A 15,481-nucleotide genomic window follows, 5' to 3' on the forward strand; every position below is an offset into this window, starting at 1 on the left:
CTTTACTAACTTTGAAGTTTGCTTACCGGAAGACAGCATGCGTTTGCAACTCTGAAAGAGTCCTGTAGCATCAGATCGAGATCGCTGATGTGTCTTCTTAGCAACTGATAATGGTAGAGGAAGTGGTGGAGGAGGTGGAGGAGGAACTGTAGCAGGCTGGTCTGGTTTATGCTGTTGATGACCCCGAGGGCGTAATTCATCTGAGAGAATATGATTACGCAACTTTGTTCCATGGGACTTTTTCTTCGATGGTAAATGAGCATCTGAACTGTATGCATCGAGGAGCCAGGCACACTTCAGAGAAAAGTCAGCAGACTTTCTACACCTATTGATCAGAAACACATCATTACATAAAATGCAATTTTTATGTACAGATCTCGGTACATGGTGAAACATGCAATTAAAAATTTACCTGTGTATAAGGTACGGATGTATTACTTCAGCAACATCATGCATCTGTATGTACATGCTAACCAACTGTGGCAAGTAAAAATCTACTTCATTGTCTGGAAAACTGAATATTTTGTTCCCTGCATGAGAAATAAAAATGTTAATTAGACATACCATTTAGAAAACGTGTGTACACTTGTACTATTTCAACATTCACAATCTGCACAGCATCCCTCTGTACCATGTATTCATGTTTCTTCCCATTCCATCCACATCTGCATGTGGAGTGAGGGAAGAGTGAGAATTCAAATACCTCTGCACATGTGGTAATTATTCTCATCTTGTCTTTGAGGTCCCAATGGGAGCAACATGTAGAAGGCAGTAATATAGTCCTAGATTCCTCACTGTTTGTAAGCTTCCAACAGAATTTATTTTCAAGCATCTGCCTATCCAGATTTTTGAACATTTCTGTGACGCTCTCTTGCGGGTAATATTCAAAAAGGTTAAACTAAACTCAATGCACAAATTAAATTCCTTGATTTGACAATCATCTGAAGTACATTTCTCACACTGGAAAGTCACACTGAAACATAGCAAACTGGAGTTACTCCAGCTGCTATTATTCTACTTCTCTTAAATAACTATTTGTTTTTCTTATAATTCAACTGTGTTCTACTAAAAAACAAGCGAAGTATATGTTGCATATACACAAAACTGTCAAAATACTTTTGTCATTTGAGTTCTTCAGCTTATTTAATTTCTAAATTTGCCTTTATACTTTAGTTGCCCTAATTTTTCTGCATTGGATAGTGCATTTGGTTATTTAATTAAGCCAATAATTAAGAATTTGACAAAATCAGCAAAATTTTGAACATGACAACTTTACACGAAAATAGCTACTCACCATATAGCGGAGACGCTGAGTCGCAGATAGGAACAACAAAAAGACTCTCATAATTAAAGCTTTGGGCGCACACACGCACGCGCGCACGCACCTCACACACGACTGCAGTCTCAGGGCGAGAGTCTTTTTGTTGTGCCTATCTGTGACTTAACATCTTTGCTATGTAGTGAGTAGCAACTTTCCTTCTCATAATATTGTTACATTCCATCCTGGATTTTCCATAGTTTGATTTTTACTTGAAAACAGAGAATTCACTGCGAAGGCATATAGTGTATTAAACAACTTTAATATTTCCCTAACCAGTTGTCATTTAGTTAAATCAATATTACTGATGGAACCAACAGATCACCAACACTACTGATTATTAACCTTGCAGTTTTGTAAAGTAATATGTAATTATCCAAGTCACAAAATGTCATTGCACTAGTCTTTATAGACAGGGCTATTACAAATGATTGAAGCGATTTCATAAATTCACTGTAGCTCCATTCATTGACATATGGTCACGACACACTACAGATACGTAGAAAAACTCAAAGTTTTGTTCGGCTGAAGCCGCACTTCAGGTTTCTGCCGCCAGAACCCTTGAGAGTGCAGTGAGACAAAATGGTGACAGGAGCCGAGAAAGTGTGTGTCGTGCTTGAAATGCACTCACATCAGTCAGTCATAACAGTGCAACGACACTTCAGGACGAAGTTCAACAAAGATCCACCAACCGCTAACTCCATTCGGCAATGGTATGCGCACTTTAAAGCTTCTGGATGCCTCTGTAAGGGAAATCAACGGGTCGGCCTGCAGTGAGCGAAGAAACGGTTGAACGCGTGCGGGCAAGTTTCACGCGTAGCCAGCGGAAGTCGACGAATAAAGCAAGCAGGGACCTAAACGTACCACAGCCGACGGTTTGGAAAGTCTTACGGAAAAGGCTAAAGCAGAAGCCTTACCGTTTACAATTGCTACAAGCCCTGACACCAGATGACAAAGTCAAACGCATTGAATTTTCGGCGCGGTTGCAACAGCTCATGGAAGAGGATGCGTTCAGTGCGAAACTTGTTTTCAGAGATGAAGCAACATTTTTTCTTAATGGTGAAGTGAACAGCCACAATGCGCGAATCTGGGCGGTAGAGAATCCTCATGCATTCGTGCAGCAAATTCGCAACTCACCAAAAGTTAACGTGTTTTGTGCACTCTCACAGTTTAAAGTTTACGGCCCCTTTTTCATCTGCGAAAAAAACGTTCCAGGACACGTGTATCTGGACATGCTGGAAAATTGGCTCATGCCACAACTGGAGACCGACAGCGCCGACTTCATCTTTCAACAGGATGGTGATCCACCGCACTTCCATCATGATGTTCGGCATTTCTTAAACAGGAGATTGGAAAACCGATGGATCGGTCGTGGTGGAGATCATGATCAGCAATTCATGTCATGGCCTCCACGCTCTCCCGACTTAACCCCATGCGATTTCTTTCTGTGGGGTTATGTGAAACATTCAGTGTTTAAACCTCCTCTACCAAGAAACGTGCCAGAACTGCGAGCTCGCATCAACGATGCTTTCGAACTCATTGATGGGGACATGCCGCGCCGAGTGTGGGAGGAACTTGATTATCGGCTTGATGTCTGCCGAATCACTAAAGGGGCACATATCGAACATTTGTGAATGCCTAAAAAAACTTTTTGAGTTTTTGTATGTGTGTGCAAAGCATTGTGAAAATATCTCAAATAATAAAGTTATTGTAGAGCTGTGAAATCGCTTCAATCATTTGTAATAACCCTGTACTTCACTTCACCCAAAAATCTTTAGTCTGGGCTTGGCAATCATTTAGCATTACCATGTAGTAAATCATGTCATATTTTGTTAATTCCTTTGTGTGAGTCAATGTACAACTATTACATGGGCAACACCAATGTTACAGAATCCATGACCTGCAATCATTCTGTTAACATATCCATGACAGTCCGCGTCAACTCACAATTAACATGTACTACATGGAAGTTCACCCTCAGAATCAAGTACATTAACATTTCTTTGTCAAATAGTGCATAATGTCAATCCTATGTTCTATATGTTATGATCCACCACCATGAAAACTGTACGTATAAAAAAATGCAGCAAATGAAGCTGGCAAAAAGGAATACAAACATCTCAAAAATGAGAGCAACGGGAAGTGCAAATTGGCTAAGCAAGGATGGTTGGAGGACAATATAAGGATGTAGAGCCATATATCACTAGGGTTAAGATAGATACTGCCTACAGGAAAATTAAAGGGACCTTTGGAGAAAAGAGAACCACTTGTATGAATATCAAGAGCTCAGATGGAAAACCAGTTCCAAGCAAAGAAAGGAAAGCAGAAAGGTGGAAGGAGTGTGTAGAGGATCTATACAAGCGTGATGTACTTGAGGACAATATATGGAAATGGAAGAGGATGTAGGTGAAAATGAAATATTAGATATGATACTGTGTGAATAATTTGACAGAAATTTAAAGACCTAAGTCGAAACAAGTCCCCAGAATAGACAACACTCCATTAGAACTACTGATAGCCTTGGGAGAGCCAGCCCTGACAAAACTCACCATCTGGTGAGCAAGATGTCTGAAACAGGCAAAATACCCTCAGATTTCACGAATAATATAATAATTCCAATCCCACAGAAAGCAGGTGTTGACAGGTGTGAAAATTACCAAACTATCAGTTTAATAAGTCACAGCTGCAAAATACTGATACAAATTCTTTACAGATGAATGGAAAAACTGGTAGAAGCTGACCTAAGGAAAGATCAATTCAGATTCCATAGAAACGCTGGAACACTTGAGGCAATACTGACACTACGACTTATCTTACAAGATACGTTAAGGAAAGGCAAACCTATGTTTCTAGCATTTGTAGACTTGGAGAAAGCTTTTGACAATGTTGACTGGAATACTCTCTTTCAAATTCTGAAGGTGGCAGGGGTAAAATACAGGGTGCGAAAGGCTATTTACAATTTGTACAGAAAGCAGATGGCAGTTATAAGAGTCGAGGGGCATGAAAGGGAAGCAGTGGTTGGGAAGGGAGTGAGACAGGGTTGTAGCCTATCCCCGATGTTATTCAATCTGTATATTGAACAAGAAGTAAAAGAAACGAAAGAAAAATTTGGAGTAGGAATTAAAATCCATGGAGGAGAAATATATACTCTGATGTTTGCCGATGATATTGTAATTCTGTCAGAGACAGCAAAGGACCTGGAAGAGCAGTTGAATGGAATGGACAGTGTCTTGGAAGGAAGCTATAAGCTGAACATCAACAAAAGCAAAAAGAGGATAATGGATTGTAGTCTAATTACATCAGTTGATGCTGGGCGAATTAGATTAGGAAAAGAGACACTTAAAGTAATAGATGAGCAAAATAACTCATGACAGTCGAAGTAGGAAGGATTAAGATGTAGACTGACAATGACAAGGAAAGCATTTCTGAAGAAGAGAAATTTGTTAGCATCATGTATAGATTTACGTGTCAGGAAATCATTTCTGAAAGTATTTGTATGGAGTGTAGCCATGTATGGATGTGAAACGTGGACAATAAATAGTTTAGACAAGAAGACAATAGATGCTTTTGAAATGTGGTGCTACAGAAGAATACTGAAGATTAGACGGGTAGATCACGTAACTAACGAGGAGGTAGTGAGTAGGATTAGGGAGAAGAGGAATTTGTGGCACAACTTGTCTAGAAGAACGGATCGGTTGGTAGACATGTTCTGAAGCATCAAGGGATCACCAATTTGTGTCTGTCTGATTTTTTGCAACTAAGAAAGTTTAACAGGTCTGCTATGTTTATAGCTTCTCATTTGGTTTAAATAAACAAAATCACGTAACTGCAAGAGTTCATTACATTTTTATGCTGCCTCTACAAAATTTTGATCTGTAAGTTCTGTTTAGCAGTTCTATAGACTACACAAACTGATATTTGCAAATAACAACAACAATACAGGGTGTCCCACTCAAACCTCCCTGATTTCAAGGACCCAGGAGCGAAAAACTGCAGTAGATACGACAATGAAAAATGCACCACATTGTAGAGCATCTCAAAGAATTTATATTTCTGCATCAGAAGTGCTAAGTATCATCGCCAGAGTGCAGCACGGTCGCATGAAGTGAAAATGGCGACTCCCAAGCAGCACGCGCAAGCAGTAGTGCGGTTTGCAGAAACAAATCCACCAATTACTGTGCAAAGAAATTATCGTCGTGTGTATGAATGTGATCCACCTGATGTGAAAACAATTTAGGAATGTATAGGAAGTTTCTGGCAACAGGAAGTTTTCTGAAACATTCTGGCTGTGCACGTTATGGAGTTTCATAAGAGACAGTGGAGGACATCAGACAAACGTTTCTCAGAAGCCCATGTAAGTCAGTTTGTCAAGCATATAGGCAACTTGATGTACCTCAATCAACACTGTATTGTGTAGTTCACCAGCATCTTCCTATGTGTGCTTACAAAGTGCAAATTCTGCAACATCTGATGCCGAACGACAAACCACGCCAAAAACAATGTGCTGTGGATATGCTGCGGCGTATTAATATGGATGCCAGCTTCCTGGAAAGATGTTTATTCTCAGATGAGGCAACCTTACATTTATCAGGAAGGGTTAATATAGGCATCATGTTTGGATTGGGGTTCGCAAAATCCGCTTGTTGACATTGAACATGTTCGTGACAGCCCTAAATTAAACATCTGGTGCAGGCTAATGCATGACAGGGTTGTTGGACCATTCTTCTTTGTGGAACAAACAGTGAATGGGTCAGTGTATCTGGACATGTTGGAGCAGTTTGTACCCTCAGATACAAGACTTGCAACCCAACATCATTTTTCAACAAGATGGAGCTCCACTGCATCGGTCAATGGCTGTTCGCAAGGTCCTGGATAAGAAATTTCCCAATCGTTGGATCAGATGCAGAGGATCCATTGCCTAGCCACCACGTTCACCTGACATTATGCTGCTTGATTTCTTCATGTGGGGATTCGTGAAGGACCGCGTCTATGCGACCAAAGTGGACGAAATTCCTACGTTGCAACATCAGATCACTAACGATGATTGCAACAGTAACAGAGGAAATGATACAAAGAATTTGGCAAGAAACTGAATATAGACTCTATATTCTTCATGCTACAATTGGTTCACATGTAGAGGTGTATCAATGATAAACAAATAAATTCTTTGAGATGCTCTACAATGTGATGCATTTTTCATTGTCGTATCTGCTGTGGTTGCCTGTCACCACCTCCATGTCGGTTTTTCCCAGACTCGACAGAGAGTGAGACCTTATTGTTTCAACTAAATCCTTCAGTAGCCAGACTTTTTCAAAAATCGTGAGGTGAGGGGAGGATATTGAAATACATCAACATGATTAAAGATATGATTTACACAGTTGTAAAGTACAGCAGTAACCATGGAAATTATGTTTCAAGATTTTTGTTGTTTGTCCTACTGTTTTGTTGATGTGCATTCAGAAAGATAACAACTGCGTTTTCTTTGGGAGGGTTCCCAACACTTCAACAGCCTAATGGGCACATATAAAAAAATGTGTTTTACTGTCCTGCCATGATTATTTCATTCTGTTGCAATTTACCAAACTTTTCATTATTTGCTGCAGTACTATGGAAAGTGTTTCTCAAAAAGAGAGATCTGTTATTGCCAAATAGAAATTTTAAGATCAGAATGTTTATTATGGAAGTATTTGTTTGCACTGTAGCATTACATGGAAGCGAAACTTGGGTGTTGAACCGTACAGACAAGAAGAGAATAGAAGCTTTCGAAATGCAGCGCTACAGAAGAATTCTGAAGATTAGGCAGGTATATCAGATAACTAATGAAGTACTAAATCAATGCAGTGAATCAAATCAGAAGGGAAAGAAATTTATAACACAACTTGAATAATAGAAAGGATATGTTTTTAAGGACATATCATGGGGCATTAAGGAAGGGTCACTTCAGTAACGGCAGGTAAAACTTCTAGAGGGAGCTCGAACCTTGACTACAGTAAGGACGTTCATGTGGATGTAGGGTGTACTTGTAGACACAGGATAGATCAGCACTGAGAGCAGCATCGAACCATCCTTTGGGCTAAAAGCCACAACAACATGGGAACAAAATTAATTTTCCTCCGACGTGCTTTTCATTACATAAACTTTGTTGATTCCTTGGTAGGAATATGTGCGCCCCCTAGTAATCATAGGGAGGGGGGGGGGGGGATGATGAGATTACAAGTTTAAAAGATAGGCTATTTTCCACATAACAGCACACAATTTTGATCACTGCATTTCATGTTAACATCTGCAAGGGGCCAGTTAGATAAGTGAAACGACTTCTCACATTCTGACAAACCCACTGTGATTGCCTTTATTGTTAATGCCTATTGCCGTTTCAGTCATGGTTTGGGTGTCACGATAAATTGGTTCCACCCTGAGCAGAATGCTTACTGTGTTGTCCTTTCTAATACAAAATCTTAAGAGAGGTTTACTACCTTATCATTGTTGTGTATTTTTTTATCTACAGATTTCTGCTGCAATTGAAAAGAAACAAAACTGTATCAATCAAGAAGAGACTACTCACTGTACAATTTGATAATACTGACTCAGCTATCACATAATGGTGCCGGAAATACTCTCACATTTTTAAAACTATAAATTTCTTCATCGAGAGCTGGCTAACTGCCACCGACATTATTACTTACTCTTTCTCATTCATGTTCAAGTTTCTGATTTTGTTACTATGAAGACCACTTTTCTTAAATTAAATAAAGGTTGCTGCCTTCTTGGTCAGTCAAATATTTCTTCTTCTTCTTCCTCACCACACATGGAGTAACTCAGCCTAAATTAGCTGATATTTTTAAAGGCAAAGGGGAGCCCAACAACACAAATATCTTTAAAAAACAATAGTGTTCATACAAGGGTGATACTGATTGTGGAAGAAGAAATTTCAGAATCAAGCGTTTATATGACCAACCAGAAACATTACTGGGAATCAGTTCACAATTTTTTTTTTTTTTGGAAAACCAATGAAAAAGTAATGAAGGTACCCACTGCCGTACAACAGATGTTGGAAGTAGTATTTATTTGTTTACAATATCTATACAATGTTTCACCACATTCAATGCTCTCTTGCTATAGAAGGAACATAGATGAGTAGGAAAAACAAATCCATAATATTCGAATACAGCATTAGGAGTGTCCTGCCTGAAAGTAACATCATTTAACTATCTGGACGTAACACGGCAAAGCAATACGAAAGGTACACGAGGATTGTGGCAGATATGAAAAATGGTTGACTTGGGGGTTTGTGGAGGAAGTGTGGTTCATCTATAAAGGAGAAGAACGCATGTAGGAAACCAGTGAGACTTATTGTGGAGTACTGCTCGAGTATTTGGGATCTGCACCAGGTCAGATTAAAGTAAGACATTGAAGCAATTCAGAGGCGGGTCACTAGATTTATTACTGCTAGACTCAAGCAACACACAAGTATTGCAGAGATGCTGCGGGAACGCAAATGGGAATCCCTGGAGGGAAGGCAACATTATTTTCAAGAATCACTATTGAGAAAATTTAGAGAACCGCCATTTCTGCTGACTGCTGAACGAGTCTAACGTCGCCACCATACTATTCATATAAGGACCATAATGGTAGGATACGAGAAATTAGGGCTTATACGGAAATATATAAACAGACATTTTTCTCTTGCTCTGTTTGTGAGTGGAACAGGAAAGGAAATGACTAGTAGAGGGATAAGGTACCTTTCCACACACCGCACAAGGTCTTGCAGAGTATGCGTGTAGATGCAGATAGAGGAGGTAGTACCATACAAACAAAAAGTAGTAGTAGTAGTAGTAGTAGTAGTAGTAGTAGCAGTAGTAGCAGCAGCGGTAATAGTAGTAGTTGTTATGCCCGGGTCTTTAAGAGTAACATCTGACTGCACATTCAGTTCATCCATTCATAAATTGTGTTAAGTAAACCTTGGTGAAGGATAACCCTCATGGATGCAGGACAAGTTAAGATATACATTAACACACGGAAACACCAATTACAGGCAACAACTGTAAAGTATACTAACAATAAATTATGAATAGTGATGATCTCCTTGTACTAATAATTATAGGAAGTATTTCTACATTACTTTATAGATGTATGTACAAGTAAGAAAAATTGGCTACTTTGGAAAAATGACTTCTTCCCTTCCTTATACTATTCAGCTGTTCCCCCCCCCCCCCCCCCCTTCTTCTACGCAGTACTTCAAACCAAGTATTTAGAGAGATGTATTTTACACAAGCATTATAGTTATAGGGAATATATGTCCCTGCATCCACAGCCTGAAGAACTATAAGAGCAGCTGGTAAGGAACTCAAAGATTGCTTTTGAATCTCCAGGGATCAGCAGTTTCCTGCCTCATGTCTGCCATTAACTTGTTACAGGCTTGAGCACCTAAAACTAGATTATGGATGGTCAACAAAAAAGTGGTTTTTACATCCAGCTCTGTAGTTGCAAATTTTACATTGATTTTTACATCCAGCTTTATAGTCTGAAATTCTACAGTTCAGCCTAAATTCATTCTTTTCACTAACTGGAAAAGCCATTACACTGTAAATGCGTTGACACACACACACACACACACACACACACACACACACACACACACACACACACACACACACACACACAACAAACAAACAAACTTAAAATCAGCTAAAACTCACCCAAGTAACTCTGTACTCCAGGTTCTTTTGATTTGAAGAGATATGTGATTGCCATGGACATATCAAACAGTTTGCTTTCAAATAACCTTAATAAGAAATCTTTTGCACCACTGCCTTGTGAAAGTTCCCTGGCAGTCTTCTCAGTCTCAGAAGGTTCTGTATTAGCACCACCACAACACAGTGTCAATGAAGACTGTGACGAGGGGGGTGGGGCAGCCTGCACAACAGACACTGGGGGAGAAGATTCACTGTCACTCAGTTGCGGCACATCTTCCGGTTCTTGGACAACATGATCCTGGCCAGAGCCTGACTCAAGGCTCTCGTGGCTGCGGCTTATACTGTGTACACTGGATTCCCTCGTTGTGTCACTGCTACCGCCACCACAAAGAATGCCAGAATCGTCGGAGCCCAAGCTGGCAATCTCTTCACGATCTCGACCGGTAACTGGGCTGGCCCTTACTGCAACTCCTGCAACAGGTACGTCGGGAGGCACAGCTGTTTTGGGCAGCCTCCCGTCGGACGGTTCACATTCGGGACTAGGCGTTACATCGACTTCAGGAATCCTCTGTAATGCAGAGTCAAGACTCCTATTGCGGTGATGCATTGTCAGTGTAGTAGCTGCTGTCACCTGTGATATAGGTGGAAGTAGAATGCCCATTGACCTGTAAAAAAAAGTTAACACATGCTGTTTGAAGCACAAGTTCATGTTCTTTTTCAAGTAAAAAGATAATGTTGCCTTTAATCCTCAAATTATTTACATCCCACAAGGACTTTCTACTGCCATCAATAGTACAATAAGATGAATTTTTAAACTTCATTTAATTTTACCTGCATTTCCTCAGTTAACTGAAATATAACTAATAAGAATAAATAATACAGTCCACTTTAGAATAGCTATCTTTTGCAGAAAATTGTATCAGACGGGTGAGAAATAATACTTCGGAGCCAAAACCCTTCACAAGGCCTACCACTGAATAGTCACAATATATTAACTACTGGTGTATATACAATATGCGAACACACTCTAATCTAAAGAGTTGTTTCAGTTCTTCACATAACTGCCACATTATGTTATGTGTACTAACACTTAGCAATATATCTGAGGCTGTAAGTTTGTGTATACTTAAATCACACGAAGTGGTCAGATAAGTGAAGATTTTATTGAATAATGTTACACTGAGATTTAATTCTTTCATGTGCTGTTGTCATATTGAAACAACTTTAAAACTGCAAGTCTACCAGCAAAAGGGAGCACCACTGCCAGCAAGCATGTGGTATAGCAACATAATCACATACTATGCCATCTGAATAACTACAGAGGAATGAAGGGTACTTTTTACAACATCCATTAAGCAGCACAATATGAATATTTATTCACTGATTTGCTGTACTACTATTGGGTATTGTGTCTATCTTCAGTGGAATACTGATAGAAGAGAGAAACTGAAATTGAAATCCAAAACGGGTCGACAGAAGCGTCCGATCCCACACGTCGGCTTTGACCCGTGACGTAAGGGTGTTGTCGAGTGTGACGTAATGACGGCGCGGAGTTTGGTTTGAGTGTGGCTGTCTCCAGTTCTGTTTTATCTTATTTTATTTACTTTTCTGATCTGTTCGTTCTATCTCTTGAGATTTTTTTTTTAATTTAAAAACACTTATTACTTATTTTAATTATCTGTTTCCTCCAATTTCTGTTTTAGTTTATTATATTTATCTTTCTGATCTGTTCGTTCTATCCCGTGAGATTTTTTTTTTTTTAAAAAGACAAAAAACACTAATCAGCTACTGAAGCATCTTTATCTTCTATGGGTTGCAGGGGTTACGACCCCTGGGGAGGTGGGTGGGTATTCATGCATGGCTGTCTTCACTTGCACGTTGTAGCTACGCGAGGCATCTAAATTTGTTTCTATTTAGTTTGCCCCCCACCCAAAACACCCCATTTCCCGCGCTTGTCCCGTTAGTGTCATTAGGCTTCTTGTGGAAAGTGTGTGTGTTTGCTTTTGTTTCCGCCATATTTGTGACATCATGGGTCAAAGCAGACGGGTGGGATCGGACGCTTCCGTATTTCCTCCAAAACACCAAAAAAGAAAGAAAATAAAAAGGTACGATTGTCATAATTATACAATAATTACAATAAAATCGTGCATATCCATAAGGAAAAGCAATTGGGGGAATAACTTCTTCCCACATCTCTACTCCCTCAAAATGAAAATTATTAAAAGCTTACAACAATTTGCTTTGTTTACATTCTACTGAAAATAAGATTAGAAAGCTCAATTTAGTTTTTGCAACTTCTGTAGCCACAAATTGGTATGACATTAAAAAATCACTTTATGTTGTGCAAAAGTGAATTTGGTTTTTCAGTATAAAACAGTTTGGGTTAACTGAACCTACCAATATCAGATGTGGGCTTCACACTGTAACAGTGCGACACAATGCTTGTGGAAACAAAGAGAACTTAACACTGATATTTCTTTTGTATATGTATTAGCTGCTGGAGTGTAGATTGTGTGACAAAGTGGGTAATGTAGTGCAAGGTCTAGTTAGGTTGAAAGAGGACAATTTTATTGTGAGATGGCGAAGCGGTATTGAATGCTTCAGTTAATTCAGTAATTTTCAGACTCCAAACACGAGCTTCCTTACATAAAATGATTAATGATGTCATCCTCATAATATAACAATGTGGTGTGCATTTTCAAAACATGTAGCAAGAAATGAATGGAAAATAATTTTATTAAAAAATTCTCACAGTCAAGGAAAGGACTTTACTCAACAGTGAGATCTACTCACATGCTGGATATTGTATGAATTCATACCTCAAGTCAATGATACATCCAAGTCAATCATATAGCTTTAACAGGCGACAGCTTTGCAAACATGAATTATTTTGCTCTCAGATGCCCCCTCCCCCCCTCTCCTCCTTACAATAACGAGATTATTAATATCCACATAACTGAGATGGCAATGTCATCTAATAGTACAATTTTCTATTTTTTTTCTTGTAAAAGATTAGGCAACTGTTTTTATCTTTTGAATATTGGACAAGTCCATAACTAAAAACACCACCACACTTGTTTCTAAAAGGATTGTGTGTTCAAGGAACAAAACAGAATGTGAAAGGTTGGGTGTACTATTAACAACCATGTCTCTGTTTTCTTTAACCCTAAATATCACAGTCAAAATAAAAATAAAATCCTACCGGAAATCCAAGCTGAGATTACGCTGATGATTGCTGAGTCGCGGTCGCACCTGAAGGCCAGGATTTGCACGGCCGTGGACTGCGGGGGGTACATTGCCTGTACCCAGCTTCTGCCGCTTTGTCACAGCTAGTGACGGCGGCTGCTTGCCCGCAGCTACTCCACTCATCATACAGCCAACGCCAGAATAGTCATCTGCCGTCCATGGCTGACCTGTTGTAAAAGCAATAAGACTAAGATAGTGTTTCTATATTAAAACAGCCTTATTAGATGTAAATTTCAATATTATTAATGAAGAAATATAATTTTTTTTTAGTAGTAACTTACACTAGAACATAAGCAAGTGAGTAGCCTGCTAGAAATTACAATTGAAGAACGGTAGTTCATTTGTGGTTTAGGTGAATGAAATAGCCTACATAAATGCAACATGTAATTCAGCTGCCAACTGTGGAAGTGTCATGTAGGGGAAAGCAACTGCCAGATACAAACTATATTGGAAAATTTAACTGATGAATAGCTTTACGGAAATGCCTGAGAAACGTTTCTTCTGCAATTGTATAACAAAAATCTACTGTGGCTGGTGTGTAGTTAATGAACCCCTTATACTTCAGTTGTTGCCATCTGGTAGGTATGTGGACTGTTGATGAGCATGCAGGCATTTTATAAAAACATTTTCAATAATAAGCTACACTATGAAGACTGTACTGATAAAATGCCAACAGACAGATGTTACATCCACAGACAGAGAAATAAATAAAAAAAAAACAGCATTAAAAAGAAGCACTAAGTTCAAAATATTATTTACAACATCCAATAATCTGTTTAGCCTGCCAAAATTAAAGAACTGAGTGCATTCGGAACTGAGTGCTAGTCACCTATTTTATAAGTAATACAGAAATCACATCACTAAAAAATGAATTTGTACATAAGTCTAATAAAACACATCAACCACATACACCACTGTAATAAAACAAATGATATACCTGAAAAAGTAGCCTCCTACTCCTTTAATATTTTCCATCAGGTGCTAGCGAAATAAGCCACTGTTTACACCTAATCAAGGTGCTACATGAATACAGCACTTACTGCTTTCATAATTTAATCTACAGCAAACGCTTGATATTACAGCCAAACATGCAAGACTTCTGTATATTCAAGACTACTGATTTTAAACTTTTGACAGCTGAGGTGCTAATTTTAGCACAATTAAGACTCAAACAATTAACATAATAAAGAAAACTGCTCTTCCGTAAACATAAACAAAGGTCTTGTAAATTTTGTGATGATGTACGCTTACTAGTATAATAATTATCAAGTTACAACGATTGCTCACAGTAATGAATAATTTTCACACAAAAACTATAAAACGTCCTAATAAATAAGGAACGAGAACAATATTCTAAAAATACACGGTAAATACATAAATTTGATACTCAAAGCGCGTGACTTAAGAGAAAATGTTGTCATTAACTAATCTACTCTTATTGATGATTTCGTTTTAGACAAGTATGCACTGAAAATTTCCAAAAAAAATCTGTAAGGTTTCTAAAGGACTTAGCATAATTATCTACCAAAACGCTCATGAGGAAACGTCAAGTGATAAATTTTTCTTTTTGTGCCGTCAGGTGTAAAATTATTTACAATTTGCGTTCGCGGGCGAATGACTTCTGGAGTCTATGACTAACGACGGATTCATTAACTCACAGCCACTTTTACCGTTGTAAGGTACTAATGATAAGCATTTGTGTTGAGATTTTACACTACTTATAACAAGAAAGAAGAATGGAAACAATAAATTCTAAATTAAAAACATGTACATGTAGGTGTACGCTAATCCCGCATGCCGTGCGACTGACATTTAGGGTGTGACCAAGTGACAACTGAGGACGCATACCGATTCTATTAAAATCTGCGAGCAGAATTAGATTACAAATGTTACACACGTTATACGACACACATGAAAACATCAGCACAACACGAATAATAAATATTTCCCCGTCACTTCCGTGTTTTGAAGCAGTTTATGCAGCAGCTTGTACAACAGCCCAACAAAAACACACACATTCTTTCGATATTCAGCTGCGAAACGCATCAAACGAAATGTAAAGAACAACCTACCCTTGTAAAAATAAGTAAATAAATACAAACCAACTCACCAAAATCAACCCACTTCGAGGGACCAATTGGTTTCTCGTATTATTCGTAACAACTTTCTGCCACGACAGCCATATTAGATTAGTACCGACTGGCAGTGGAGCCAACCTTTGAAT

At 38.7% G+C, this 15,481-nt stretch overlaps 1 protein-coding gene across 3 annotated transcripts in view; it reads right to left on the minus strand.

Moving 5' to 3' along the window:
• LOC126237197 (phosphatidylinositol 4-kinase beta) overlaps window positions 1-15,481 on the minus strand; it is a 268,062-nt gene that overhangs the window by 25,183 nt on the left and 227,398 nt on the right. For 2 of the 3 annotated variants that reach the window (XM_049947077.1, XM_049947076.1), the window contains exons 2-5: window positions 13,214-13,424; window positions 10,015-10,676; window positions 413-530; window positions 27-325 (exon numbers count right to left, since the gene is read on the minus strand). In XM_049947077.1, the coding sequence (XP_049803034.1) occupies window positions 27-325; window positions 413-530; window positions 10,015-10,676; window positions 13,214-13,424 (1,290 nt within the window). Of the gene's footprint in view, window positions 1-26; window positions 326-412; window positions 531-10,014; window positions 10,677-13,213; window positions 13,425-15,367; window positions 15,469-15,481 lie in introns of those variants that run through there. The other variant, XM_049947078.1, reaches the window with a different exon arrangement.

Source organism: Schistocerca nitens, chromosome 2, assembly GCF_023898315.1.
Source record: "Schistocerca nitens isolate TAMUIC-IGC-003100 chromosome 2, iqSchNite1.1, whole genome shotgun sequence".
Classification (NCBI taxonomy): domain Eukaryota; kingdom Metazoa; phylum Arthropoda; class Insecta; order Orthoptera; family Acrididae; genus Schistocerca; species Schistocerca nitens.